This window comes from Grampus griseus (assembly GCF_964374135.1).
Source record: "Grampus griseus genome assembly, chromosome: 2".
Lineage (NCBI taxonomy): Eukaryota > Metazoa > Chordata > Mammalia > Artiodactyla > Delphinidae > Grampus > Grampus griseus.
This window is the reverse complement of record NC_139018.1, coordinates 95,707,378-95,733,615: the sequence shown is the minus strand read 5'-3', so window position 1 is coordinate 95,733,615 and position 26,238 is coordinate 95,707,378. Positions and strand designations below refer to the sequence as shown.

Sequence of the window (26,238 nt, the reverse complement as noted above, 5' to 3'; positions counted from 1 at the left end):
TGAAATAAGTCAGACAGAGAAAGACAAATCCTGTATGATGTCACTTATGTGTGGAATCTAAAAAATAAAACAAATTAGTGAGTATAACAAAAAGACAGACTCACAGATACATAGAACAAACTAGTGGTTACCAGTGGGGAGAGGGAAGAGGGGAGGGGCAAGATGGGGGAGGGGATTAAGAAGTACAAATAAATAAACTACAGGGATATATTATACAACACAGGGAATATAGCCAATATTTTATAATAACTATAAATGGAGTATAACCTTTAAAAATTGTGAATCACTAAGTTGTATACCTGTAACATGTAATATTGTACATCAACTATATCTCAATAAAAAAAATAAATGATCTATGAAGCCATGAAAAGACATAGAGCAACCTTAAATGCATATTACTAAGTAAAAGAAGCCAGTCTGAATAGGCTACATACTGTATGATTCCAACTATATGACATTCTGGAAAAGGCAAAATGATGGAGACAAAAGATCAGGGGTTGCCAGAGGTTAGCAGGGAAGGAGAAGTAAATAGGCAGAGCACAGAGGAATTTTAGGGCAGTGAAACTACTCTGCCTGATACTGTAATGGGAAACATGCCATTGTTAATTTGTCCAAACCCAGAGAATGTACAACTCCAAGAGTGAGCCCTAATGTAAACTATGGACTCGGTGATAACGATGTGTCAACGTAAGTTCATCAACTGTAAAAACCATACCACTCTGTGCAGCATGTTGATAATGGGGGAGGCTGTGCATGTGGAGGGTCAGGGGGTATATGGGAAATCTCTGTGCCTTTCTCTCAATTTTGAACACAAAACTGCTCTAAAAAAATTAAGTCTTTTAAAAAGTTAATGATATGTGTGTGTATAAAAACCCAGAAGGTTATGCACCAGACTTTTAATAACAAACATGTTGTCAGAATGTTACCCTTTGATACTGAAATTAAAAGGATGAACACTTTGCATCTGTATGCATAAGAAAACAGAAGGTAAATAAAAGGAATATTGCTCATTGTCTGGGTAAATTACCCTGTATAAACAGCAACTGATAAATAGACTGCTGAGACTAGAAAGCATTGCCCAAATCACCGTCAAAGAGAATAAGATATAATTAATCTAAGAAAAGCTGTGATCTTCTGTGAGTTTTCATAGTACCTGGATCACACTGTACTGAAATTACCTCATTACTGATCCATCCCTCCCACGGATAGATAAGTTCCTTTGGGCAGGGACCACCTTTTTTACCTTTGTACCTAAGCCTAGAACATTCCTGCAACAGCAGGTATTTAGTAAATGACTGACGAATGAGTGAGAGTCTAATGAATTGTACGTTTCTCCAGAAAACGGTGACATAGAAGATAGCGGTCTGGTACATTCTGTGCCAGCAAGTCCATGCCAGTGTGTCTTTCATGCTCTCCGGGGGAAGCAGGTATTCAAATTCTAATGACAAACATCCGTTACTGAGACAAAAAGGCACTCGAATAGAGTAGGAAACTTATCTGATGCCAGAGTTGATTAAAACATCGTTAAGAACATAAAACTCTGCATTCTGTGCTAAGAAACCTTTTTGTTTGTTTGTTTGTTTTTGTTTTTTTTGTGGTACGAGGGCCTCTCACTGCCGTGGCCTCTCCCGTTGCGGAGCACAGGCTCCGGACGCGCAGGCTCAGTGGCCATGGCTCACGGGCCCAGCCGCTCCGCGGCATGTGGGATCTTCCCGGACTGTGGCATGAACCCATGTCCCCTGCATCAGCAGGCGGACTCTCAACCACTGCGCCACCAGGGAAGCCCTAAGCAACCTTTTTTATCAGTAATTTTCTCTTTTGACTGAACAGACCTATCAAGACAGTGTGTTCTGGGCAAAACACTGATTGGTACTAGTTACGCTGCCAGACAGAGCTCCCAGTATTGGCTAGTCTATCCTGGTTTGACTGCTCAGAGCCTAGTGATCCTTGGTGAACTGGCAAAAACCACCTTCAAAGCCTAAAAGAATTCTGGACTCCCCAGGGGGCCCAGTCAACAGGCCTCTTTCCTACCAGCAACACCCGGAGGCTCCCAAGTTTCATAAAACCACAGATTTCACGTCAGCTTACTTCTCACATGCCCTTTGCCGCCTTTCGTGCTGGCCGTTTCTTCATCAAACTTGGGATTGTTGAGCAAATTGTGTACTCCAAGAACAGCTGAAAGCAAAGATAATCAGTGAATAAACCTTAAGTTTGAGAAAGCGTGTTAAGATGTCCACATTGTTAATTTGCCCCTCGAAGAACAATTCTTCATATCATAAAGATAAGTCTCCAGACCCTCTTGCCTTGCAAAGTGAATGACAGGTGTATAGTATGAAATAAGCTTATTTAAAAAAAAAAAGAAACCCTCCTCCCAAGACCACTGGCAATCTTCACATGTCCTTCTACATCTATACGTGTAGAATCATGTAGGATCTGAGGGACAATGGTCTCGTCATAGCTCCACACTGAAAATCTGCATAGATGTCCTAGTTAAGTAGATTCATCCCTTATGTTTTCTCATCTGTAAAATGTGAACGCAGGACTGAGTCTAAGGATAGTTTAAGATCTAACATAATACATACTATGGCATGTAGTTTTTCCAGAGACAAAGAGCAGAAAGATCATGGGCCTTTTCCAATGTAGGCCTCCCCATCTCTCCCATCTGTCAGTACCAAAAAGAGTGGTTCTTTTCCCATCTAGAACATCCCAGGGTGGGAAATAAGAGATGTCAACAATAAAAAGTCAGATAAGCAGGCTGAGATTTTTGAGTCTCTTGTACTACATGGAACTTACACCAGGGGGCAGTACAGTATGCAGGGGACAGCACGGGGTGACAACACTGAGCATGCTCTAACTCCAACTGCCCAGCTTTCCCGTTGCTAAGGAAATTCCAGGTGAGAAATTACAGGTGGCCGCCTGGGGAAGGATCCCAGAAGAGTCTGCCAACAGGTGGCAGAGGCGCACCTGAGCTCCTCACGCACTGTAATCTATACCTTAGAAGGAGGGGGGCAGCCCGTACAGCTGAGAAAGGGCAAATGCTCAGAACCAGCGAGTCTAGGGGTTGAGAGTGACAGTCAGGAGCAGTCAGCCAGAGCTTAAATCCAAGCACTGTCACGTACTATCTGTATGACTTGAGAAGTTGTTAAATGCCTCTGAGCCTTAGTTTCCCCATCTGTAAAATAGGGATAATAATTACACTTTACCTACCACAAAGGTTAAATGACTTCCTGTGTGTTAGATGCAGGTGCCTCAACTCCTGCAGTGACTTCTGAGAGGGTTTCAAATATGTGAGCTTAATACTGACCACTGATATCATCACAGAAGGAATGAAAATGTAGCTGAGATGGTTGGCACGCTATTAGAATAAGGCATAACTGGTTCTCCTGGGAGGAAGGAGATTATGATTACTTACGTATTCCAATGGAATAACAATGTGAGAATTCCTGCCAAAGCTGTGGACTGTTTCTCAAAGCGCCTCTATCCTGGGAGGACCTAATGACCCTAATAATCCAAATTTCCACCCAATGAGTACACAACTATGCTGGTACATGCATGGAATCTTTTTCAAGGGAAATGTAAGAAACGGGAGGGGACTTAGGAACGAGGGTGAGAGACTTTTCATTACATATCCTTTTGTACTATTTGGGTTTTTTTTTCTATCTGTACGTATAACCAATTCACATAATTATTATAATTACTGTGTTGTTGCTATTGTTAAGAAAACTAGAAAAAATCAGCAGAGTGGGCTGAATATGGATTTACTTTACTGGGGAAATGTAACAATAAATTGGTCCTGTTCCATGGTTAGGCTAACAGAATCAAAATTGAACAGTGACTGTGGGGAAGAACAAGAAATTTTGTGATGGAAATGGAAATTCTGTGATGATAAAATGCCAAATGGGGAGCTTCCCTGGTGGCACGGTGGTTGAGAGTCCGCCTGCCGACGCAGGGGACACGGGTTCGTGCCCTGGTCCGGGAAGATCCCACATGCCGCGGAGCGGCTGGGCCCGTGAGCCATGGCCACTGAGCCTGCGCGTCCGGAGCCTGTGCTCCGCAGCGGAAGAGGCCACAACAGTGAGAGGCCCGCATACCGCAAAAAAAAAAAAGCCTAATGTGAAGGTCTTTAGAAAGCATAAGCACTGTAATTTTATTCAGTTCTGAATACTCCTTCATATTTATTCTCTTTGATTTCTCACAGTAACTCTCGGATTTTGTACGACCGGTACTATTGGGAGTATTTTACAGCTGAAATATGATTTTACATTTTATAGCTGAGATACAGCAAAATGTTTGCTCAGAGAGGTTTCAGTCACCTTCATCCAGCCTTATAGCTGTCTAATGGCTGAACTCAACCTGGTATCACAGTAACAATCAATAGTTACACAGGAGCTCAAAAGCTGCTGCCAGGCGGGTCAGTGCCCGTCTGGAGGTCACAGAGCCAGACAGGAAAGTTTCCCAGAGCTGAGGACTAACCTGCAAGATCGTAGAGTTCAGTGTCGGAGGCGCTGGCCAAAGCTTCTTCCAGTTCTGGGTCAAGGGTCACTTTTTCTTCTTTATGAGTTTCTATGGGCTTTTCTTTGGGGATAAAGACTCTCCCTTTAAATCAGAAGAAAAACAAAAACCATTGTGTGCTGCTGCCTTGTTGTAGGGTAAGTGAACTAACCAGAGAACGTGCAGCTCTGGCCATTAAGAGCTGAAGCATTAGACCATTGCACATCTAACTGGGACTCCTTAATTTCTGGGATGATGCCAATATCAATAATCCACTATTAGAGGAAGGAAGGTCAGAGGAGGAATCCTGCATTCCGCAACACAGAGATCTGAGGCGGCAGAGAGGGAAACAGGGGCTTCTACCTCCCTATTATGGGCAGCATTGCCCTTAGACCTGGGCAAGAGGGGCCCTGCCATGAGCCCTCTGCTCTAGAGGGGCCCAACTCTGGTCTCTTCTGGATGTACACCCGTCCTCACTGCCTGCATCCCACTGAGGGAGGAGTCACGGGGACAAAGGGACATTCCATCCAGAATACAGGCCACCTGCTAGACTATACCCCAGGCACCTGGGGCCCTGCAATTCCCTGCCAAAGAGCCCTGAACCTGCTTCCAGGGCCTGCATGAGTCCCTTCCCCATGTCCATCCTCCTGAAGGCAGGTCACACTGCGGGGGCATGTACCCACGGGCCAACAGGATGCCGTCTGTGAGTGAGTATGGATGAAGCTTGGATATGTAGGCTGGGGTGTCAGCCATGGTGCTTGAGGCCTTATCCCTATGTGGAACTCTTGGAAGTCCAAGAATATTGGCCTAGGTAGGAGGACAGCACATATTTTAACAGCTTATTAGCTTTTACATATTTATAAAAATGGCACATGGACTTCTATTTGTATTCTTGCCTTGGATCCTGCATATGGGGGGCAGATGCGTCCAAACAGCCCCAGGGGCTCCTGAGATTCCCCTCGTAGGTTTTCCTCCTACCAACTGAGATTGTAGGCAACCAGCATGCTCTATCTAGGGTACCTGACTAGTGTTGTGACCTGGAGACACAGTCGCCTTTCTAGAGCACATCCAAGTCTGCCTGACTTAAAAGGAAAGATCAGGGTTGTCATATTTAGAGATGTGGAGTTCTGAGCAGCAACACACTGTGCTACCCAAATACGCATTCTCTGCCACCACCTCCCACTTCATCCTGTCAGTCTGATTCCATTTATTTTGCCCCCTACTCACTTCTGAATATGCTGAAATCTATAGCACCACCACCGCCCGCCCCCCGCCCCCCACCAGTCCAAACCTCTGGACTGATGATCGCAGTTCTGGGAGGATGGCACATGACCTTCTCCTAACTTCCAGCCAGGGCAACACAGCCACATCCGACGTGTGCAGTGGCTCCTCGAGGTAAACCCAGGCCACTACAGAGCCACCACAGGATACCCCAGACCTACTCACACTCTTTTCCAATTCCTCCCAGCTTTGACTCTTGGTTTCCCTCTTTGTTGGAGCGGCTCTTACCTCTTGGCATCATCTTTGAAATTGGCCTCTTCCATTTTGATTGCCGGAGGTCCCTGAAGACTCACCCCTCTATTGCTTTTCCTCTTTGTCACCTTAGAACAGACAGCTGGCTCCAGCTTCAGACAATCAGAACCCAAGCTCTTGCCAGGTCTCCTGGGCTAGCCTGGCCATCCCCACTCTCATGGGAAAGGAAAGGGTCATAACCCAAGCCAAGTACTCCCTCATGAAGACTCTCCAGGAGCGTCCCCTGGTTACAGGGCTACAGACTTCCTGCTGGTTTACCAGACCTTCAAATGGTTGGATACATCAATGGGGGCCAGGCAGAACTGGGCACCCCAAAGAGGCACCACGGCTGTGGTCAGTCTGGGGTATCCTGACCACAAGGTCTCTATCACTGACCATCACATAAGCTACCACATTTCCCAGAAAGAAGGGAAACAGACTGGGAAACAAAACAGGAAAACAGCCAGAGAACAGAAAAGGAAAAAAAATCAAATCAATCAATCAATAACATCTCAGACACCGAGCCTCCTCCCAGACTTTTGCATAGTGTCTGCAGCCCGAAGTATGTTCTTTCTGGTGCCAAGATCTTGGATCCAAAGTCGAAACAGGGTTTCTGAGTTCCTAACTCCTTGGTACCATTTAGGATTACTCTGAACGCTAGGTGCGCAGGTGGCCCAGCTACCAGTATTCAGGAGAACTGCTACTGCATATCCATTCCTGGGGTCTCACCGAAAGAGAAGCTCTAAATGAATAATGTAGCCTAGCAACCTGAAGGCCCAGGGCACCTGGCATTCAGAACTGAGGCTGGGCAGTCCCTCTCCCAAAGCCCTCACCACAGCTTCTGCATCACCGCTGTCCTTCCAGGGGCCCTGCACATGCCTCACTCTGATCGTTCCGCTCTTTCTGGAAAACCTGCTCTCTGCTCATTGAGCTCAATCATGCTGCTTCTCAGCCTTCTCCTAAGCTCCCTGGTGCAGCTGTGCACCCCTTCTGTACCCCCATTTATTACTCTGACTGCTCCTGTACTCCTAACCCCCTAAGAACCATCTGTAGATTAACCCGGATCAGGAGGTAATTTACCATAGCTGTTCCTCAGACCACTGCTCTGAGAACAGAAGACAGCAGCTTCCCTCTTATTATTCTTTCACTACCCTAACACTGGATGTTAACTGGGATTTTATGGAAGATTTGACATTATAATTTATTTTTTCCTTCACAATTAAATTAGTCTAACAATAACCGTGCTGCCACAGAAACAGCTCCGTATTTCTACAGCAATCCTCGGTTATTTGCCCAGTGTGTCAGTGCCCAACTTTACCTTCTTAATAAAATGACATTATGAGTGGTGCACAAGCCATTGGATGTGCATGATTCAGAGCGGCTGGGAGGCTGCATAGAGAAGGCAGCAGCCAAGCAGCCCGTGCTTCTGCTCCCCGTGGCCACGGCACAAAAGCTCAGAGATGGCATTTATTCCAATCCACGTTTATCTAGTGTCCCCTGTGTCAGTTTCTGTGCCGTGATGCAAGAGAGACACAGCCCCACTGCTAATCTCAATCTCCTATGGAAAACACACAAATCCTAAAGTAAGTAAACAAAAGGATGAACACTGTCACAGTGCTAAGAAAGCGATAAATGGGGTCTGTTTTAGACAGAGAGGTCAGGGTAAACTAGAGGCCCTGACATTTAAGCCGGAGCTTTTAGGAGGTGAAAAACGGGGACGCAGGTCAGAGGGAAGAAGACCCTGAGATGGGAGAAGAACTTGACAATTTTGGGAAACGAAGTGAGGACAGTGGGGCCCAGGCTTAGTGAGGGCAGGAGAGATGCAGTCAGAGAGGTGGGCAAGGTGAGCTCTGCCAGGACTCTATGGACCATGGCAATGATTTGGGACTTTAAGCAGGGAACTGACATGATCTGATTCGTGCTTTAAAAAGACCGTAGTTACTATGAAGTTATCAGTGATTCCAGTCATATCTTTGGGCCCAAGTCACTGCTTATAGCTGAGGAACCTGGACAGGTGACTGGTATTCACTTTTCCTCCAAAAAGGAGCTCAGGGTCAGGAGGTAGGGAGGAGGATTTTCCTTGTCTTAGTTCAGAGCTCACCCCCTGTGTGGAGAAACATCCCCTTACTCCTCAGGCCTTTCCAGATCTATCAGTGTTTCTTGCTGGACCACATGCTCCTTGAGGGCAGGGCAGGGTCTCATTCCCTGTGATCCCAGCACACGGCACAGGGCTCTGCACCCAGGAGGTGGTTGGTACATGCTGGATGAACAGATGATTGACTGCAATGGCCTCTAATGGTAGCAACTGGAATAGAGGCAGCGCCTCGACCTGGAGTAGACCCCTGAAGCTAGGAAAGCCCCGGGCTAAGAGGAACACGCCAATGCCGTGAGACCCTCTTTTAAGTCCGACGCTACTTTACACTTCCAAAACTGTTTCTTGGGGCTTAAGATTTTTTTACAAAACTAATGTGAGTACCATTACACTCTAAGTATTCAGTTAATTAGCCTACATATTCCTTTTTCTTTCCCCCTTACTCAAGCAGATTATTTTTATAAATTATGGTTACCTGCATGTGTTTCAGAAGCAAGATTCATACCTTTCTAAGGACAATTTTCTTCCTTTTGAACTGGTAGCTTTTTTATTGTTGTTGGCTATTCAGATCTTTAACTTCTCTGCACAACAGTCTGTGTTTTTTTTTAAATTTTATTGAAGTATAGTTGATTTACAATATTATATTAGTTTCAGGTGTACAACATAGTGATTCAATATTTTTATAGATTAATTCCATTTAAAGTTATTAAAAAGAATGTTTATATTTCCCTGTGCTGTAAAATAGATCTTGTTGCTTACTTATTTTATACATAGTAGTTTGTGTTTCTTAATCTCGTACCTCTGTCTCACCCTTCCTCTCCTCCCTCTCCCCTCTGGTAACCACTAGTTTGTTCTCTATACCTGCAGCCTTCATATTCTGCCACAGTTCTTTTTTTTTTTTTTTTTAATTAATAAACTTTATTTTTTGGAGCAGCTTTAGGTTAGCAGAGGAAAGTACAGAGAGTTCCTGTGTCCCCCCACCCTTCCCTACACTCACAGCCTCCTCTCTAATGACAGCCCGCAGCACAGTGTACATTTGTTACAACTGATAAACCCACACTGACATCATTATCACCCCAAATCTACAGTTTACATTAGGGCTCACTCTTGGTGGTACACAGTCTGTGGGTCTGGACAAGTGTACACAGACATGTATCCACCAGCCACGGTTCTTTTTCATACTGAATCCAATTCGTGGTCTTATTTCCCCCTTTCAGGCCAGTTCTGTTACTTGACCTTCCATGACAATACCTTAGGAGTACCTACATTCCCAGATGCTGCCTGTGGTCTTACCTTTCTTTTCTCCAGTGAAGGGCACAAAGTCTTCCCTGTCTTTCTGTTCTAAAGCCTCCTTCTCCAGGTACATGAGGAGGTGCTCGCGGTCAAACGGGCCGGTGGCTGCTTTCTGTGTCTGGTCTTTCTGTCGAAATCCAGCTGGCAGCATTGCGCTCTGACAAGACAGAAGCGTGAGCAGGAAGCAGGGTGTATGCCTGACTGACACCTGTTACCTCCCCTACCCCTGCTGTGTATGGTGAGATGTGGGTGTGAGCTGAGGGCTAGGGCTCTGGCATATCTTTGAGGCCCCACCTGCTCTAACATTCTATGCTGAGACGGGGGCTCCTGGTGAGCTCAGGCAGAACACACATGGCTGGAGCGGCCTGTCTCCTGCAGCTGCCTTCTAGAATGTGGTAGCAAAGGCCAGCCACCCTTCACAACCTTTTTCTTCGTAGATCCCTCTTAGGTTTGGCCAGGTCTGCATCCAAAGTGCTCCCAGGCAGGCGTGTGGATGAGCCAATGAGACCACACTCTGTTATTTCTAACCTCTCCTGGGAAACATCCAAGCTGGTAAGTGAGTATTATGGTAGATGCTGATACTTCCTTGATTAAATATAGAGGTATCCTTCTCAAGTTTAAAAAAGTAAAAAAAGGATACTAGTATTTTTTTAAAGTAAAAACAATATCCAAATTATCTGGCATAACGGAATATCATATAAATATTTTAGTGACATTTTTATTTATAGTAAAATCACTATTTTAGATGCCTCCTATTCTATGTCTGAGATAATATTAGCAGGGCTGAAGAAAGTGCTTGCTACACAATCACTATAACAAGGTAATTACCTTTTCAAGAGCTCATAAAAATATGAGAAGCTCCATTTAAATTTACCTGATATTATGGTTACATTTATTTATTTATTTATATTTTTTTAATACTTAAAAAAAATTTGGTTTTGGCCATACCATGTGGTATGTGGAATCTTAGTTCCCTGACCAGAGATCGAACCCGCACCCCCTGCACTGGGAGCGTGGCGTCTTAACCACTGGACCGTCAGGGAACTCTCTCATCACATTTACTCTAATCTATCCACTGTTGTGGGATCATCAAAGATTTCAAGTTGTTTATACATGTTAAAGAAACAAGATATAAAAAAGATCTGCTTTTGTGGTTAAAGATCTGGTTTAAATACCATCTCTGACATTTACCAGTGTAGGATCTTATGTAAATGACTTCTCCTGGTGTGTCTCCTCATTTATGAAATGGGGATAATACAATTTATCTTAAGCGCTTCTGGGCCCAGCAGAGTATATGAATCGTAGAGGAAACTCAGTCATATTTGTTTCCTCTCCTTCTTCCTTTCTTTTTCCGTAAGTCAGTCTAGTCCTTCTTCAGCCAATGGAAAATATTTTCCCCCATTTACTTTAAACTGGTTTTTGAGAAATACAATTGCTGTATCATAGATGTGGCTACTGAGGTTCTCCATGGGTTTATAAAAGTAATGACCCACAGCCAACCAGGGAAGAACACATAATTTGCATTTAGAGATCAGGAATTTCTACACTATTGTTTAAGGACCACACCACACGGTTTATCCCATCCTATCACTAATCACCTGCTTCAGTTCCAGGTCACTAACCTCGGGATCTAGGTCATCAAGAACATTTTCCAACTGTTTCAGTTCGTCTTCTGAGAGTTTGCCAAGAAGCTCATCTTCATCAATGTTCTTGTATTTCTCCAGGTCTTTTTGAAAGGGGAGTGCCATGGTTTCCTATACGCCTTTCTCATGGGCCATGAACATTTAACCGCACCAGCTTCCTGAGACTTCAGAATACTGCTGAGAAGAAAGAAACACTGTTATCTCCTTTGGGTGAACAGGACTTATTAGCAGGAGACAGGGCTATGCTATGTGCCGATGGGGTCTCTCCCCTGACGAATAACTCAACAAAGTAAGTAATATCACCTTCATTCGCAGAGCAGCCCGACTGCTTATAAAGTATTTTCATATATGTTATCTCACTTATTTAGATCTTTACAATGACCTGGAAAGGAAGCCTGGACAGATATCGATATGAAGATTCTGAGGTCGAAGGGGCTGAGCGCCTTGCTGGAGGGGCTGGAGCTGGGATGTGCCAGGCCCTTGAGTCCCTGTGTAGTGAGTGCCTTCCCACCAGAGGACTCTGCCTCCTGCTTTCTACAGAGAACAATGAAGAACAATGCACTAATTGTCAGGCAGTGTAAGGAGCAGACTTGTGTCTTTTCAGAGGGAGAGTGATGTGAAGAATACAAAATGGGGTTCATTCAGGAAAGAGTTTGGACGTCCATGTGAGAAAGCATCGTCCAGAAACTCCCTGGCAATTAAGCTAAGTAAGAGTCTAAAATCCTGGTACTCTCTCCACTTTTCTCCCCTCTTTTCTTTTTTCTTCATCTCCCATTCTCTTTCTAGTCCCATTTCCTTTTTGTTTCTTAAGCCATCCTCCCTAATTCTTTATACCCCTAGTCCATTCTTTTTTTCAACCTCCTCTTTTTATATCATCTGCCTCCTAAACTTCCACTCAAAACAAAATTTTTCCTCAATCCCTTCTTTCTGGCAGAGGATTTTACAGATCTTCCCTCAAAAGATAATATTGCATTCAGGAAATAGCAATGTACTTAACTGATTGTGTTTCTCCTTTGGCCGTATTAATATCAAGCAGATCTTTCAAGGCAATGAATACTTGCTGTCAACCTACTATTTGCCAGGTATGGTTCTAAAAAACAGGAATACACAGATAAAACAAGATATGACCCTTTCCCCAAGGAGAACACAACTCAGTGAGATATACATACATAGGGATAATACCACTGGATAAGTGTGTGGACTAAGAATGCCGCCTGCCATATCAGCAAAGGATGCAACCCTCAAACACTACAGCCACCCCCAATGGTGCACCCTCAGGGGACTCAGGATGGGAAAGAACAGAATACTGGCCCTAGACAGTTAAGGTGTATATCACAGGAATTACTTCAGTGAGCCCAGACTTTTGCATCTTCCCCTTGTTGACTTAAAAAAAAAATACATGCACAACGTGAGAGTTGCGAGTTAAATTTTATTTGGGGCAAAATGAGGACTGCAGACCGGGAGAGAGCGTTTCAGATAACTCTGAGAAACTGCTCCAAGGAGGAGAGGGGAGGAGCTAGGATATGTAGGAGTTTTGCAACAAAGAGCAGGTAATTGGGAACGTCAAAAGATTATTGTTAAATAAAGAAAACCAAACATCTCAAGTTAAGGAATTTAGTGCTTTTCTATGTATGGGAAGATGCAAGAGTCTGGGCTCACTGAAATCATTCCCTTGATATGGACCTCAGCTATCTGGGGCCTGTATCCTGTGTTTTCGCATCCTGAGTTTCCTCAGGGCTCACCGCAGGGAGTGGCTGCAGTCTGCTGGCTGCTAGATGGCAGGTATTCTTTTCAGCCCTGAGTTTCCTCAGGGCTCACCAGCTCACGTTGGAGGGCTGCAACCATTGGTGACTGTGACATCCTCTGTTTATTGATATGGCAGGAAATATTCCATTTATAAATATTCCATTTATCATCCTACACAGAAAAGTGCTGAATTCATTAACTTGAGATGTTTGGTTTTAACTAATAGTAATCTTTTGATGTTCGGACTCCCTGGGTTTTCTAGCAAAAACCCCTATACATCCCGGCTCCTGTCATACACAGCTATCTGAGAAACTGCCTCCTGGGCTTGAGTCCTCAGAAAGTCCGCTGAAGAAAACATAATTCTCAACTTTTAGGTTGTGCGCTTTTTTTTTTTTCAGTTGACAAGTGTTATAACAGAAGTCATGTCCACAGTAGGTTTAAAACACATGAGGAAATAATCCTTGGATGGGGATGGGGGTTTTGAGTTGACACTGAAAGAAGTTGTGTTTGAGCCTTGAAGGAAGAGGTCCTAAGGTGGATGTGGGCAGGGAAGGCTCCTTCCAGGAAAATGGAACAGCATAAACAAAGGCACAAAGATAAGAAAGTACATGATGCTTGGTGAATGGCTGGTGTGGCTAGAGGGGAGCAGGGGGAAGAGGAGAGGAAACAACTAAAGATGAAGAAGGGACAACTGTGAAGGGCCTTTCCTATACGTCTTGCCAAAGAACCTGGGCTTTATTCTGTTGGAGATGGGGAGTCACCACAAATGCTTAAAGTAGAGGAATTGATCTGAGAAGACCTGTTTTCAATAAGGTAATTCAAATGGTAAGAATGAAAAACAGGTTGTCATGGAAAGAGAATGGTTGTGGGTGGGGCCACTTAAGAGCTATTGGAATGTTGTTCCTCCGTCCTTACTTCAACTGCTCACCATTTTCCAGTTTGTGATTCTTTATTTTGGTGTCTTTTCCATATACAATGTAACTCTCTTTCCCTTCCATCAACCCACCTTCTTTTAAGCTTTAATTGTAATATTCCAGTAAAAAAAAATAAAGCCAAACCAAAACAAACAAACAAAAATCCTCTCCCACTAAAGTCAAAGAAACCAGCTGGGTCATATACACTTTGTTCTGGTCCCAACTACCACTAATTTATTGTGTGAGTCTAAGAATGTCGCCTGCCATATCAGCAGAGGATGCCCTCAGCCACTTACAGCCATCCCCAGCAGTGCACCCTGAGGGGACTCAGGATGAGAAAGAACAGGATACTGGCTCTAGATAGTTAAGGTGTATATCTGCCAGGCTCTTAGCCTGAACTGACTGAATTACCCTAACCAATAGATTCTAAGATGCACAGTTTCCCACACTTAACACTCAGAAATTGTGTGTCCTGCAACTGATGGTCCTACAATTATTGCCGACCCAGGAGCAGTCAAGATGTCATACTTGTCATTGCCTGTGTATGCATAAATAACAAAAGCACCGGCTTCAAAGCTAGCAAAAGGTGTGTCAGTAGTTTGGAAAATATCTCAGGGACTTTTTAAAATAGTGGAATACTCTTTTAAAACCTAACATAATTTACAGAGTAGATTTAAGAGCCAACATCAAAGGCTTTTAGTTCTTTTACAGATTTTTTTTTTTTAATTACCACTCTTGATGGCACAGAGGAGATACTGTGTGGAAAAGACCAGACACTGATGAATATGAGTGATTCCAAAAGCTGGAGTCTGAACATGAAGGAGCTTTAAGAATATTAACCAGGGGCTTCCATGGTGGTGCAGTGGTTAAGAATCAGCCTGCCAATGCAGGGAACATGGGTTCGAGCCCTGGTCCGGGAAGATCCCACATGCTGCAGAGCAACTAAACCTGTGCGCCACAACTACTGAAGCCCGCGCGCCTACAGCCCGTGCTCCGCAACAAGAGAAGCCACCGCAATGAGAAGCCCACACACCGCAACGAAGAGTAGCCCCTTCTGGCCACAAGTAGAGAAAGCCTATGCACAGCAACGAAGACCCAACGTAGCCAAAAATTAATTAATTAGTTTTTTTAAAAAAAGAATATTAACCCATTCATTTCCATTTCCCCTTTTTATGTATGCACAGAGGTGATATATTTTTTTTAAGGTATGTGTATTCATAGCAGCTTTATCTGTAATAGCCCAAACCGTAAATAACCTGAATGATCATTAGTAGGTGAGTGGATAAACAAATTGTGGTATATCCACATAATGGAATCTACTCAGAAATAAAAACTAATGAACTATTGATACACACAGTAACATGGATGAGCCTCAAAACAATTATACTGAACGAAAGAAGCCCGATCAAAAAGAATGTATACGGCATGATTCCATTTGTCTAAAATTCCAGAAAATGTAACCTGCTCTATATGACAGCAAGCAAATCAGCTGCTGCTTAGGGATGGGAGAGAGGTAGGGAGGGGAAGAGGCTCACGAAGGGGCCTGAGGAAATTTTGGGCGTTTGATTGTGATGGCTTCACAGGTGCATGCATATGTCAAAATTCATCAAATTGCATCGGTTTAAATATGTGCAATTTGTTGAATGGCAGTTCAAAAAATCTATGTGTAAGTCTAAAACAGCTCTTCAATAAAGTAAAAAAATTGTATTTTTAAGAAGGGTCACTTTTTTTTTTTTTTTTTTCTTTTTGGCCACATCGTGTGGCTTGCAGGATCTTAGTTCCCTGACCAGGGACTGAACCTGGGCCCTGGCAGTGAAAGTACCAAGTCCTAACCACTGGACCGACAGGGAATTCCCAAGAAGGGTCACATTTTAATTGGCAGCATTTTTCTTCTCGGTGGTATGTAAAATACTGGTGCATTTGACAACTGATGGTATCTTAGAGTTGATAAGATTCTATTTGCAGTTCTATTCCAGGATTCTACAACTATACCCCAACTTCTTATCTTCCCCTGAAACAGACTTGCTCTCCTGGTTTTCTGGATCATACTATTAATCTACCAGTCAGTCACTGCCAAAACTCAGACCACGTGAGTTTCTTTTCCTTCGTTCCCTGTGTCGTTGGTTAACACCTCCTGTGGATTCTTATTGCACAATACTTTTCACACCATCTCTTCCTGTCACTCTTGCTTTAGATCTTTGTTCTTTCAGACCTGGAGTACTCTCATTGCATCTTGAAAGGATTCTATTCTTCCCTCTAAGCCACCCAGAGCACCATGGTTAGATCATCTTTCTTCACACTGCTAACAAGCCACTTCCCTGATTAAGGACTTACAAAGGCTCCCTCTTGTCTACACAATGAAATTCAGACAGTCTAGCATCCCAAACTCCTACTATTTGGCTTTGATCTGCACTTTCTGTTTTCTGTCTTCATTACTTTCCTAGGGAGCCCTCCAACCCAGCCAAAATTGTTTATTCGCTCTCTGTGGTCGGCAGAATAATGGCCCCCTAAAGATGTCCATATGCTAATCCCCAGAACCCGGGAATATGTTACTTTACATGGCAAAAGGGACTGCGTGTGATTAAATCAAGGATCTTAAACTAGGAGACTATCCTGGATTATCTGGGTGGGTGCAATGTAATCACAGGGCTCTTAAAATATGGAAGAGGAAGGCAGAAGAGTCAGAGAATGAGATGTGATGACCAAAGCACAGGGACAGAGTGATGCAATTGCTGGCTTTGAAGATGAAGGAAGCGGCCGAGAGCCAAGAAATGTGTGCATCCTTTAGAAGCTGGAAAAGGCCTGGAAATGAATTCTCCCCAGAGCCTTCAGAAAAGAATGCAGCCCTGCTGACGCCCTCATTTTAGCCCAAAGAAACCTGCTTTGGACTTCCAACCTCCAAAATTGCGCGATAATAAATTTGTGTTGTTTTAGGCCCCTGCATTTGTGACAGCAGCAACAGGAAACTAATATACTCTTTTATTCATAGACTTCCATTTTCCGAGATAATTGTTCTGGATATCTCGTTTGCCCTCACAATTCACTTCCCACCCTGCTGTGTACCCTAGGAAGACGTTGTATTTACACGGCATCAAGGCTCCCTTGCTCTCTGGCTTCTGTTTGGCCAACAGGAGGCACTAGCAGGAAAATAGAGGGCAGGCAGAGAGGGAGGTTTGTCCAGAAGGGCCACATTGCCTACCAGGAAGCCCCCTCTACACAGCTGTCCCTACGCCCTTGCTGACTTCAGGCCTGGGGGTGGTGAAGGGTTCCTATGTGACTAGTGCCAGATTTCTGCCTTGTTGGATTCCTCAAACCCTCCCTACAACTTTGTAAATAGTCTCTTTATTAAAATTCCCTCAAATTATTCAGTTCGAGTGTGTCCTCTATTTCTTGTTGGGACCTTGGCTGATACGGTAATATTACTTGGAATGCCCTTCTCTATTCTCATGGTCAATCCATGTGCTCTGCTTTTGAGACCTGGCTCAGATCCCAGCTCTGCAGGACCACAGAACATTAGGGCTGAGTGAGGCCTTAACGATCATCCAGTCCAGTAACACAGATGGTTTTTCTGATGCCTCTCTGATCACTCCTTGGTCTCTTTTGGCAATTCTTCTTCCTCTACCTTAAATACTGGCATGTTACAAGATCCTGTCTTAGCATTTCTTTTCTTACACTGTAAACTTTTCCTGGGGAAACTCATCCCCTCCAAAGTTTTCATTATAATCCATAACCTGAAGACCCCCAAATCCATATCTTTGATCTAGACTTTGTTCCTTGAGGGTTACATCCATATATTTCCACTGCCGAACCAACATCTCTACTTCGCTGAATCAGCCATCTCAAATGTCAGAAGTATTCACATCATCTTTCCTTCCAAATAGCTTCTCCTCTGGAACTTCCAGTTTTAGGAATTTGGCCAAGAAACCAGGGAGCCATCCTTGACATCTTCTCTTCCTTGTCTCCTCCCCACCCACCAATAACCAAATCTGGTCCATACCTAAACATGTTGCGAATCCGCCTACGTCACTTGCCTGCACTGCCTCATCCAGCCTTAGTCCATCTGCATCCATTCTCCATACAAATGGCCAAAGTGATCTTTTTAACCAACTCTGCCCTAGTTACTTAAAATCCTCCAGTGGCTTCCCTTTGCTTGGAGGGTAAGGTTCAAATTCACAGTCTGACCTCTGTCATTCCCATCAGCCTCATCTTGCACTGCACTCCCCATCTCCTCCTGGCTTCAGCCCCCTGGACCACTTCCAACTCCTGGATCATGCCTTATGTTGCTTCCTCTGCTCAGAGCACTCTTACCCCCTCTTTCTCTGGCTGACTGGTAGCCAACTCATCTTCCAGTCTCAATGTAAGCTTCAGTTCCTCAGAGAGGCCTTGTTCAGACCCCCAGGCAGGTCTGAGTCACTCCCCACCCCATGGCACACCCCTTATTCAGAGCTCTCCTTGACTTTATTACAATTGCTCTGTCGTCCTTGCTAAGCTCTGTGAGGGTAGAGACTGTATCAGTTTTAGTCACTGTTATAATCCTGGCTCCCAGCACAGGTCTTGACCCAGAGAAGACATCCAACAAGTATTGTGCAACAAATGTCAAAAGAAGGAAATGAGCTCAGAGAGGTGAAGTGACCCGTTGGTCCAGAGATCATTCCACCATATCCACAGCCTGCACTCTCTGTCACGGAACATTCTGAGGCCACCTAAACGCACAGAAGTTGCTCTGTTTCCTACATCTCGTTGCCTACGTCACCAGTTGAGTGTTCTTCCCTCTCTCATTATTTTTTATGTATGCTACATAAATGGTTCTCTCTCCAACTACACCACCAACTCGTAGAGGACAGGGATGATGTCATAATTCTTTATATTCCTGGGCTTCTTGTATATACAGTCAACAAGTATCTACTAAAAGTCCACCTTTTCCAATGCTGGGACAAAAGCAGTGAACAGAACAGATGATATCTTGTGCCCTAACTGAGCTTACAGTTTGGCAGTGAGAGAGACTTTAAGTAGTTACAATAACATGTTAATACTATGTAACAGTACCTGTTAAAACAAATTGCATATGTTGTGCCAGTGCATGGTGGGGGGGGGGTCTTAAAGCCAGAGGAGAAAAAAAGTGTATCCTCCGGGAGCACAACTCTGATTTAAAGATTTGGGGGAAAGCTGGTTTTATTTTTAATAACAAATATAGATATATGTGAAAACATTATTCACATAGCTTTTAAAGTCAAATCACAGATTTCTAGCTCATGGCTAGCCTGCTTTAGCCCCTACCCAGGCCTCCCAGAGTTCGTATTTGTCCTCTTCGGAAAGTTTCCAAAGAGTTGCCGCAGCCTCACCTCCGGCAGACTGTGTCCCATGGCAAGCTCTCAACATGCAACGAGAAACTAATATGCACACTGCAGTGAAGCAAGCGCCAAACAGAGCTTCCAGGAGTCCAGGTAGGCATGTACAGACACCAACCGGTTAGAAAATGGACAAGAGGAGCAAGGACTTGAGCTGAAGGGAGGATGATTTGGGCCCTCTGATAACTCTTCCTGTTACCAAAGATACAAGCCCGGAAAAGGAAAACAAGCAGTGTGGCTTCCTTCGCTTCTCTTTCCGCTACCTTATTTGTATAACTGTGGTATGAAAGAGGAAAATCAGATACAGCACGAAGTGCCCAGCCTTTGGCCCTCCCTCGCCACACGATTAGAACCAAAGCCAAAACAAGCAGCCTTATTTATTAAATCTGATCCAAACCAAAGACCAATTTTTACAAAAGAGTAAGAAAAAAATACTTGTAAAACCTAGTGAAAAGTTTTTTAAATGGGTAAAACAGTGCCATAAATTGTTCTGGAGTACATATATATCTGGGAAAGCTACAAAGGACTGCACATGGAAAAGACAGACACCACGTAGCAAGGGGAGGGGGAGTTAATTGGGGAAGGAGGACTTGGGCTTCCACCGCACTGATGATGATTTAGTCCCAAGAGGGGTAGTCAGTAAGTGAGAAGTTCTTATTCTGTATTATATATCTTCAATATTTTATAGTAATCTCTAAACAATCGGTGAACCAGTTTGCACAAGAGCCAAATCTACATTTTCTAAAACTAGTAAATTAGAAAAAAAATCAGCTTATCAATATATCCTCCAACAAAACAGGAATTGATCCTATATATTTAATTCCTTTCTAGCTGCAGGGAAATACAAAGATGTGTACAAAACACATAGCCTGTGTTTTGGAATCTAGCTATTTGAAGATGGCCCATTCAAGTCTGTTTGTTTTTTTTTTAAATAACCAAATGGCTCCTGCCATATCCTGGGAAATACCTGCAGGCGATGCAGGACAGAGACTGGGGTGTGATGAGGAGGAATTTCAGGCAAAAACTATGAGAAGGCAATTGGAAGGGGCAAGCTGAATGGGGAATGAGGAACACATCTTACCAGAATGAAGAGTTTGTCTCTGAGATCATTTGTTCTTAACTTCCCAATCTTACAACGCAAAAGTTGCCATAGCTCCAACTGTGCTTGAAAACTGTCTCCTTTTAAAACAATGTGCCCACCAGTAACCACCCCCTCCAGGTTCAGAGAGCACAGAAGACAAAAAGCATGGGCCTTGGAGTCAGCCAGCCCTTGAACTGATGGTTACAGATCCACGTGTGAGTGACAACCTCTCCAAGTCTCTGTCCCTTCCTCCGTAAAACAGGCAAAGAGCAGTACTTATTTCAGAGGGTGGTTCCCTCTGTTAACCTTGTCAGGATCTGTTGAACGTGGAGAGGCAGCACCCTATAGGAGCCCTGGGTCAGCACTGCCAGGTGTAGCAAGCCGCCATGGGTAGGCTGGCCAAAGTATGAGATAGGTTTCCACCTGGGCAGGAAGTTGCCAAGAAGCTTCCTGGCGGGGGCAGAAGGGCTCTAGCATGGAAGTCTCACTGTCTGCCCAGACTGCCACCTGGTTTCTAATTATCTTGGCAGGTCCTATTCCCTGCTGCTGCCCTACCCCTTTGTCAGGCCCTATTCTCTGTTTTCTGAGGAGTTCTTGTTTCTTGACTTCTAACTCCTTGCCTTCCACATGGGTGTTTGGGTCTTTTTGGTTTTCAACTGCATATTGGTTCTAGCCATGTCCCCTCATCTTGGTTTCAGGAAGTTATGGGCTTCTCACTTCCTGACTGGCACTATGGGTTCTCTACTTTTTGTCTTTTCTGCCTGCTTATGCATCTTTGACCCACCTACCTTCTCTCCTTCTCTGGCATCTGTATCCCAGCTAGGTTTTGATCAAAGCTTTGTTATGACTTACAGGTGCTATGTGCACCTTGACTCATGACTGCTTATCAAGATGATATGCAAAATATTTAACTGGTATGAAATGGGCACTGTCCTATCAGAATGGTTGTCAGCTATAAACGACAGGGATGGCTGACCCTGTATATACTGGCTGAACAGTAGCCCAGCTCCCTAGCCTCAAGACCCCTCCCACTGCTCTGACAAAGAGGCCTCCTGGTTCTTTCACTGGGCTGGTGCCTCAGATTGGCTCCTTACTCCTCATGTCCTGGCTCGGCATGGCTGGCCTTGCACCTTGTTTCATGAGCTCCTATTACCCACAGTCCTAGAGCTGACCTTCTCATTCCTACTCTACTCAGCCGTCACCAGGGAAACCCAGGAATACTGGCGACACACAGGAAAGAAATGGGGTAGCCTTGATGCCAAAACAGGGGAGCAAAACATAAAAGCATATATATATATATAAATCTCAGGTATAGGAAAAACATCCTTGCAGCAAAAGGTTCTGTATAAAATTAAGTGCTGTATCTTAAGAATTGGTTCTGTTTTCTTGGTCTGGTAATAGGTAACAATTCTCTTCTCCATCTGCCTTCTATGAGCCTCTTTGAGCCACATGGGTGCAGATCTTGAACGGAGAGAGGAAAGGGATAGCACTTTCAGAATGGTTCTTGGGTAAGGCTAGAATTTCTAAGGTTTGGGAATTATTAATACTTTAAGGTTGGAGTTAGGGGATGAGATGTCTTAAGAATAAATGATTCATAGTAGTCAAGACAAACCAAAAAACAGAACTTCCCCTGACCCAGCTCACACCTCCAATAGGATTTAAATCTTGGGAACCTGAAGCCACAGACTCACTGTGAGTCCCCCGCGGATCCACTGCTTTTTTCTGTCACTAACCACGCTGTCCTCTACAATCCTTTCCTTTGTTTACTTATCTATTTTATTGATCACCTCAATCTTTATTTAAAAAGTTCAAATCTACAGAAAACGTAAAATAGTACAATAAACACCTGTACACCACGCTCTTTAATTCACCAGCTGTCACCACTTAGCTGCATTCTGGAGTGTCCTCCCCAACTCTTCAAATCCCCCTCCACCCTGAACCCACTGAAAGTTGCAGATGTCATGACACTGTGCCTCAAATACCCACATCTCAAAAGAGAAAGACAGTGTCCTACATGATCACAGTACCATCACTGCACCTAAGAAAATGAAAAGTAATCCCATAATATTACCTAATATGCAGTCCGTATTCAAATCTCTCCAGTTGTCCCCAACTCATCGTTTATAGCTATTTTTTATTTATCTTTTCTGATCTAGGATCCAAAGTTCATACATCCTGATTGGTTATTACTTGAACATTTTAATCTACAGTAATCCATTCCCACCGTCTTTTTGGCAGGAACACCACACACGTCAAGTTATGACCTTCTTATTGCATCCCAACAAGAGATGCATGATAGGTGTTGGGAAGCTTGATCATTCAGCTAAGGTGATGACTTCCTCATCTCTCCATTGTAAGGACACATTTTCCCTAGGTAATCTGTGCTGAGATACTTTGAAAAAATGCCGAGATACTTTGAAAAAATGTGAAAATCCTATTCCCCAACAACCTTTTGCTCAAAGGTTTTGTACCCCTGGATGAATCCTTGCCTGAATCAGTTACATTAGGGTTGCATAGCACTGGTTTTCTGGTTCTCTCATTCCTTCTATTGTGTATTTATTATTCAAACAATGACCCATCAATACCCATCCTCTCTATCCTCAGTGTCTGTACTCTCTGCTTACTTTTTGCTGCGGTTTCCTCCCCTCCTCCTTGCTGACCACATCTGACCACTCTGCCCAGCACGGGGGAGCCATTTGCTTCTCCCTTTACCTGCTGATCCCATCACTTCACCTTCAGCAAATTAAAAACAAACACGGAACATCCACAGCCTGTTGTTGTCTACCAATTTATAGTAATTTACAAAAAATAAAAGTTGTAATGCATATTTATTGGGTTAGACTGCAGAGAGTAGATAGAGGAAATTGGTTTTATTTTTTTAAAAATCAAGTTGCCTAAACCCTGAAAAATCTTTCCTCCTCACTAGGTAAAGCCGCTTGCTCTGTCACAATCAGGTTTTTGTAATGGTGTTGAACACCAGCACCCTCATCTCCTCAGTTCCCCGATAATGAGAGTCTTGGAAGAACAGACGTTTAGAAATCATGTGACCCGAATGCCCCGTTTTACCATGGAGAAAGAGGATAAGAGAGATGAAGGGACTTGTCCAGGGTCCCTCAGCTCCTTAATGGTAGAGCTGGAAATGGGTTTTATAAATACCTTCTCCGATGTTCTTTTCATTCCCTTCCCAAGGACCTGGTGATTCAGATGTTTAGTAGGCAAGAGGAAGCCCGTAGCATTCACAGCCTCCTTCATTGCTAATTTGCATTTTGCCCGCATCACCTTCCCACCTTTGAAAACGTTAAGTAAAAACTCCCTTTAGGAGCCATTATTATTATTATTATTAAAAAGCAATTTTCATTTCTGCAGGTCAACAGGGAAAATTTTGGAAGACTCAAGGGAGCACATGCTACCATTACTTTAACCAGAAAAAAAATGAGTCCTGAGAACCTGCATCAGGCCGCTCTCGGAACGCTGCTTTCTCGGAGGCTGAAACGCCCTGCGGGTGACAGCTCCAGCCGGAGTCTACCCTTCCCCGTCGCCTGCTCTAACGCTGCAGTGACAGGCATTAGGCTCCAGGACCTTGTCAAACGTTAACAAGAGAGGATAAAATGGGGAACAAAGCCCAGCGTAGAAAAACCCGGCCCCGCAGCTCAGGGAGGACAGAGACCGCGCCCTCACTGCGGCGGCCCGGGGGCTGCAGAGACTGCGGAGCCGCAGTGCGGGGCGTGGGACCCACACCCGCCGGGCGCCTCCGGCCCGCGCCGCCCTCTCCTCCGCGCCGCCCTGAGCCGCCCGTCGAGCCGAGGAGGCCAGAGGCGGCCCCGGCCTCGAGCGCCCGCCCGGCCGAGCGCCGACGCCGCGGAGCATCCTCCCGAGGGCAGGGAGGGCGCGGCCGCCCCACGCTGCGGGCCGGGGGCTGCGGACGGCGCCTCGCCCGGGCGGGCTCCCATCCACCCCTCGGCGCGCTCACCAGTCAGTGCGCCCATCCCGGAGCCGGCGGTGCTGGCAGTCAGTCCGTCTGCCCCGAGGTAGAGGGGCCGGCGAGCAGGGCGGCGCCGTGGCCCGGGCGAGCGAGGCAATCAACAGGCGGCTCCCGGCCGGGCGCGGCGCCGGGGCGCGCGGCTGCTGCGGAGCAGGCTGGGAAGCGTAGTTCGAGGCGGCGTGCGGCGGCCGCGCGGAGGCGGGACCCCGTGCCCACTGGCTGTCACCCCGGGCCTCCTCACCCCTCCCCTGAAGGTGTCCTCGCCCAGAATCTGCGTCCCGACCCCGTAACCGCTGTGCAGGCGAGGAGGACCTCAGCCTTGGGACCAAGCTGTGCGGGCTCTTTGGAGAAGCTCGGGGCTACGGATAGGGTGGGTGGCAAAGGCTCTCCAAGCTCGTGAGGAGCTGTTGGGTGAGTGAGCATCTTTAAGTGGAAGCCTTGTTAACACCGGCTCGGAGATAGAGCAGGCCTGCCCTAGGTTTTATTGGCTTTACGCCGGCCTAGGGCGGGGCGTGGGGAGGAGTACCTGGGGTACATGCCTGGGGGTAGGGAGGTGGGGTGTAGCGAGGCCGATCTAAGGGTTGTGGGTGAAAATGTTCGAGAGCCCACGCACACGCAGTGGCGTCACTAGAGGAGAGGCTGGCTAATTTAGCCTCTCTGTGCCTTAGCATCCTTATCTGTAAGGTAGGCTTAAAACTTGAAGACATGTTGTGAGGACTAAACGCATTTTAGTACAACAAACGCGCGGGTGCATATGTGAAAGCACCTGTGTCTGGCACTTAGCACATACTCAATAAATGTTCCTTCCTCGGGAGTTGCAGGGGAGACCCGGGCACACTCCTGGCCTCGAAAGCCCTACGTATAATGCTAAGCTAAAGATAGTCGGCCTCGTTGGTCTAGATAAATAAATGTTACAACCCGCCGGGTTTGCTATTGTCACACGTTTAGCAGGCTCACTTCATCCGGAATGTAAACTGTGATGTGTCCTCTATGCCAGGTTCTTGGGAACTACAAAGATAGAGAAAATACTGTCTGGTCTCTGAAGCATGAAGTGGGGTGGGGTAACATTGGACAAAGATTGAAATTATGAAAATATATGGCATAATAGGATTACCTTCCAGAAACGTTTTCTAATCAGATGTGATCTCTCTTTTTGAACCCTTGCTGCATATTTTCAGTGCAATATTTCACATTATGGTGGGATTTGCATCTTCCAGATGTGGTGGAAGGAAAATGAACCAAAGAGATGGATGCACCATTGCTGGCATAATCTCTGAAATAGGCAAAGGGTGAATGGAGGTGAAACAGTATCATAAACTGGCATGACCTGTGCAGTAATCATGTGACCAAAAAGAAAAAGTGCCGCAGAGAATTCCATGTTTGAAAATAGTAGCATCACTTTGCATTTGTGGAAGTACTTTCCTATCCATGTTCTAGCTTGATTTTTGCAACAACCCTGTAAGAGGCAGAGTGAGGATTTTTTTCTTCAGTTAAGAGTTCTAAGAGACACAGGTGATATGAGTTTTTCGGACATCCAGCTGGTCATTAAGCCTATCTTCTCTCCTTCAGCCCTGACCTTCCCCAAAGAGGCACTCACAGCACTCGTTTTCCTTTGTACATTTCAAAATAGGGCCATACCTTCCCCAGCAAGAGGGCTGAATCAGAAAATAAAGTTAATTCTCAAAGGCTCTTGGAACTATAAAAATGAACAGTGGCATACAGTAGCTGCTGATTGAGATACCAGTGTTGTTTCCACTATCAACACTATAGTAATGAACTATAGTTTTGGCCTCCTCACCAGAATGACTAATCTGAGCGGGAAGGAGTGAACTTAAATGGAGGTGTGACCAAATCAATTTAAATCACATTCCCAAGTTTTCCTATATGTTTGTTATTCCAAATACCCTATGTAACAGACCAGATGTCTTTGACTTTTTTATGTTGTACATTTGTCACAAATTATAGCTTTCTGTTAAATAAGAATAGAACTGCTTACAGGTCAAGCTAGTAGCTTCCTCGGAGAAAGCTGATGGTAGGCATAAGCTGAAAATAATAAAGCAATTTTATTCAGATTTGAAGAAAGTGTAGCAAAGGTTTGATATAGCAAAGATACTTAGTGGTGTACTATCTTTCTCA

The 26,238-nt window shown here is 44.9% G+C and overlaps 1 protein-coding gene across 1 annotated transcript in view; it reads right to left on the bottom strand.

The window, feature by feature from the left end:
- Nucleotides 1-24,193, bottom strand: part of TMOD2 (tropomodulin 2) — a 46,574-nt gene extending 22,381 nt beyond the window's left edge. The window contains exons 1-5 of the mRNA XM_082647215.1: nucleotides 24,091-24,193; nucleotides 11,011-11,205; nucleotides 9,389-9,545; nucleotides 4,474-4,596; nucleotides 2,089-2,175 (exon numbers count right to left, since the gene is read on the bottom strand). Of these exons, the coding sequence (XP_082503341.1) occupies nucleotides 2,089-2,175; nucleotides 4,474-4,596; nucleotides 9,389-9,545; nucleotides 11,011-11,136 (493 nt within the window). The 5' untranslated portion in view covers nucleotides 11,137-11,205; nucleotides 24,091-24,193. The remainder of the gene's footprint in view (nucleotides 1-2,088; nucleotides 2,176-4,473; nucleotides 4,597-9,388; nucleotides 9,546-11,010; nucleotides 11,206-24,090) is intronic.
- Between the last annotated feature and the right edge of the window lie 2,045 nt (nucleotides 24,194-26,238).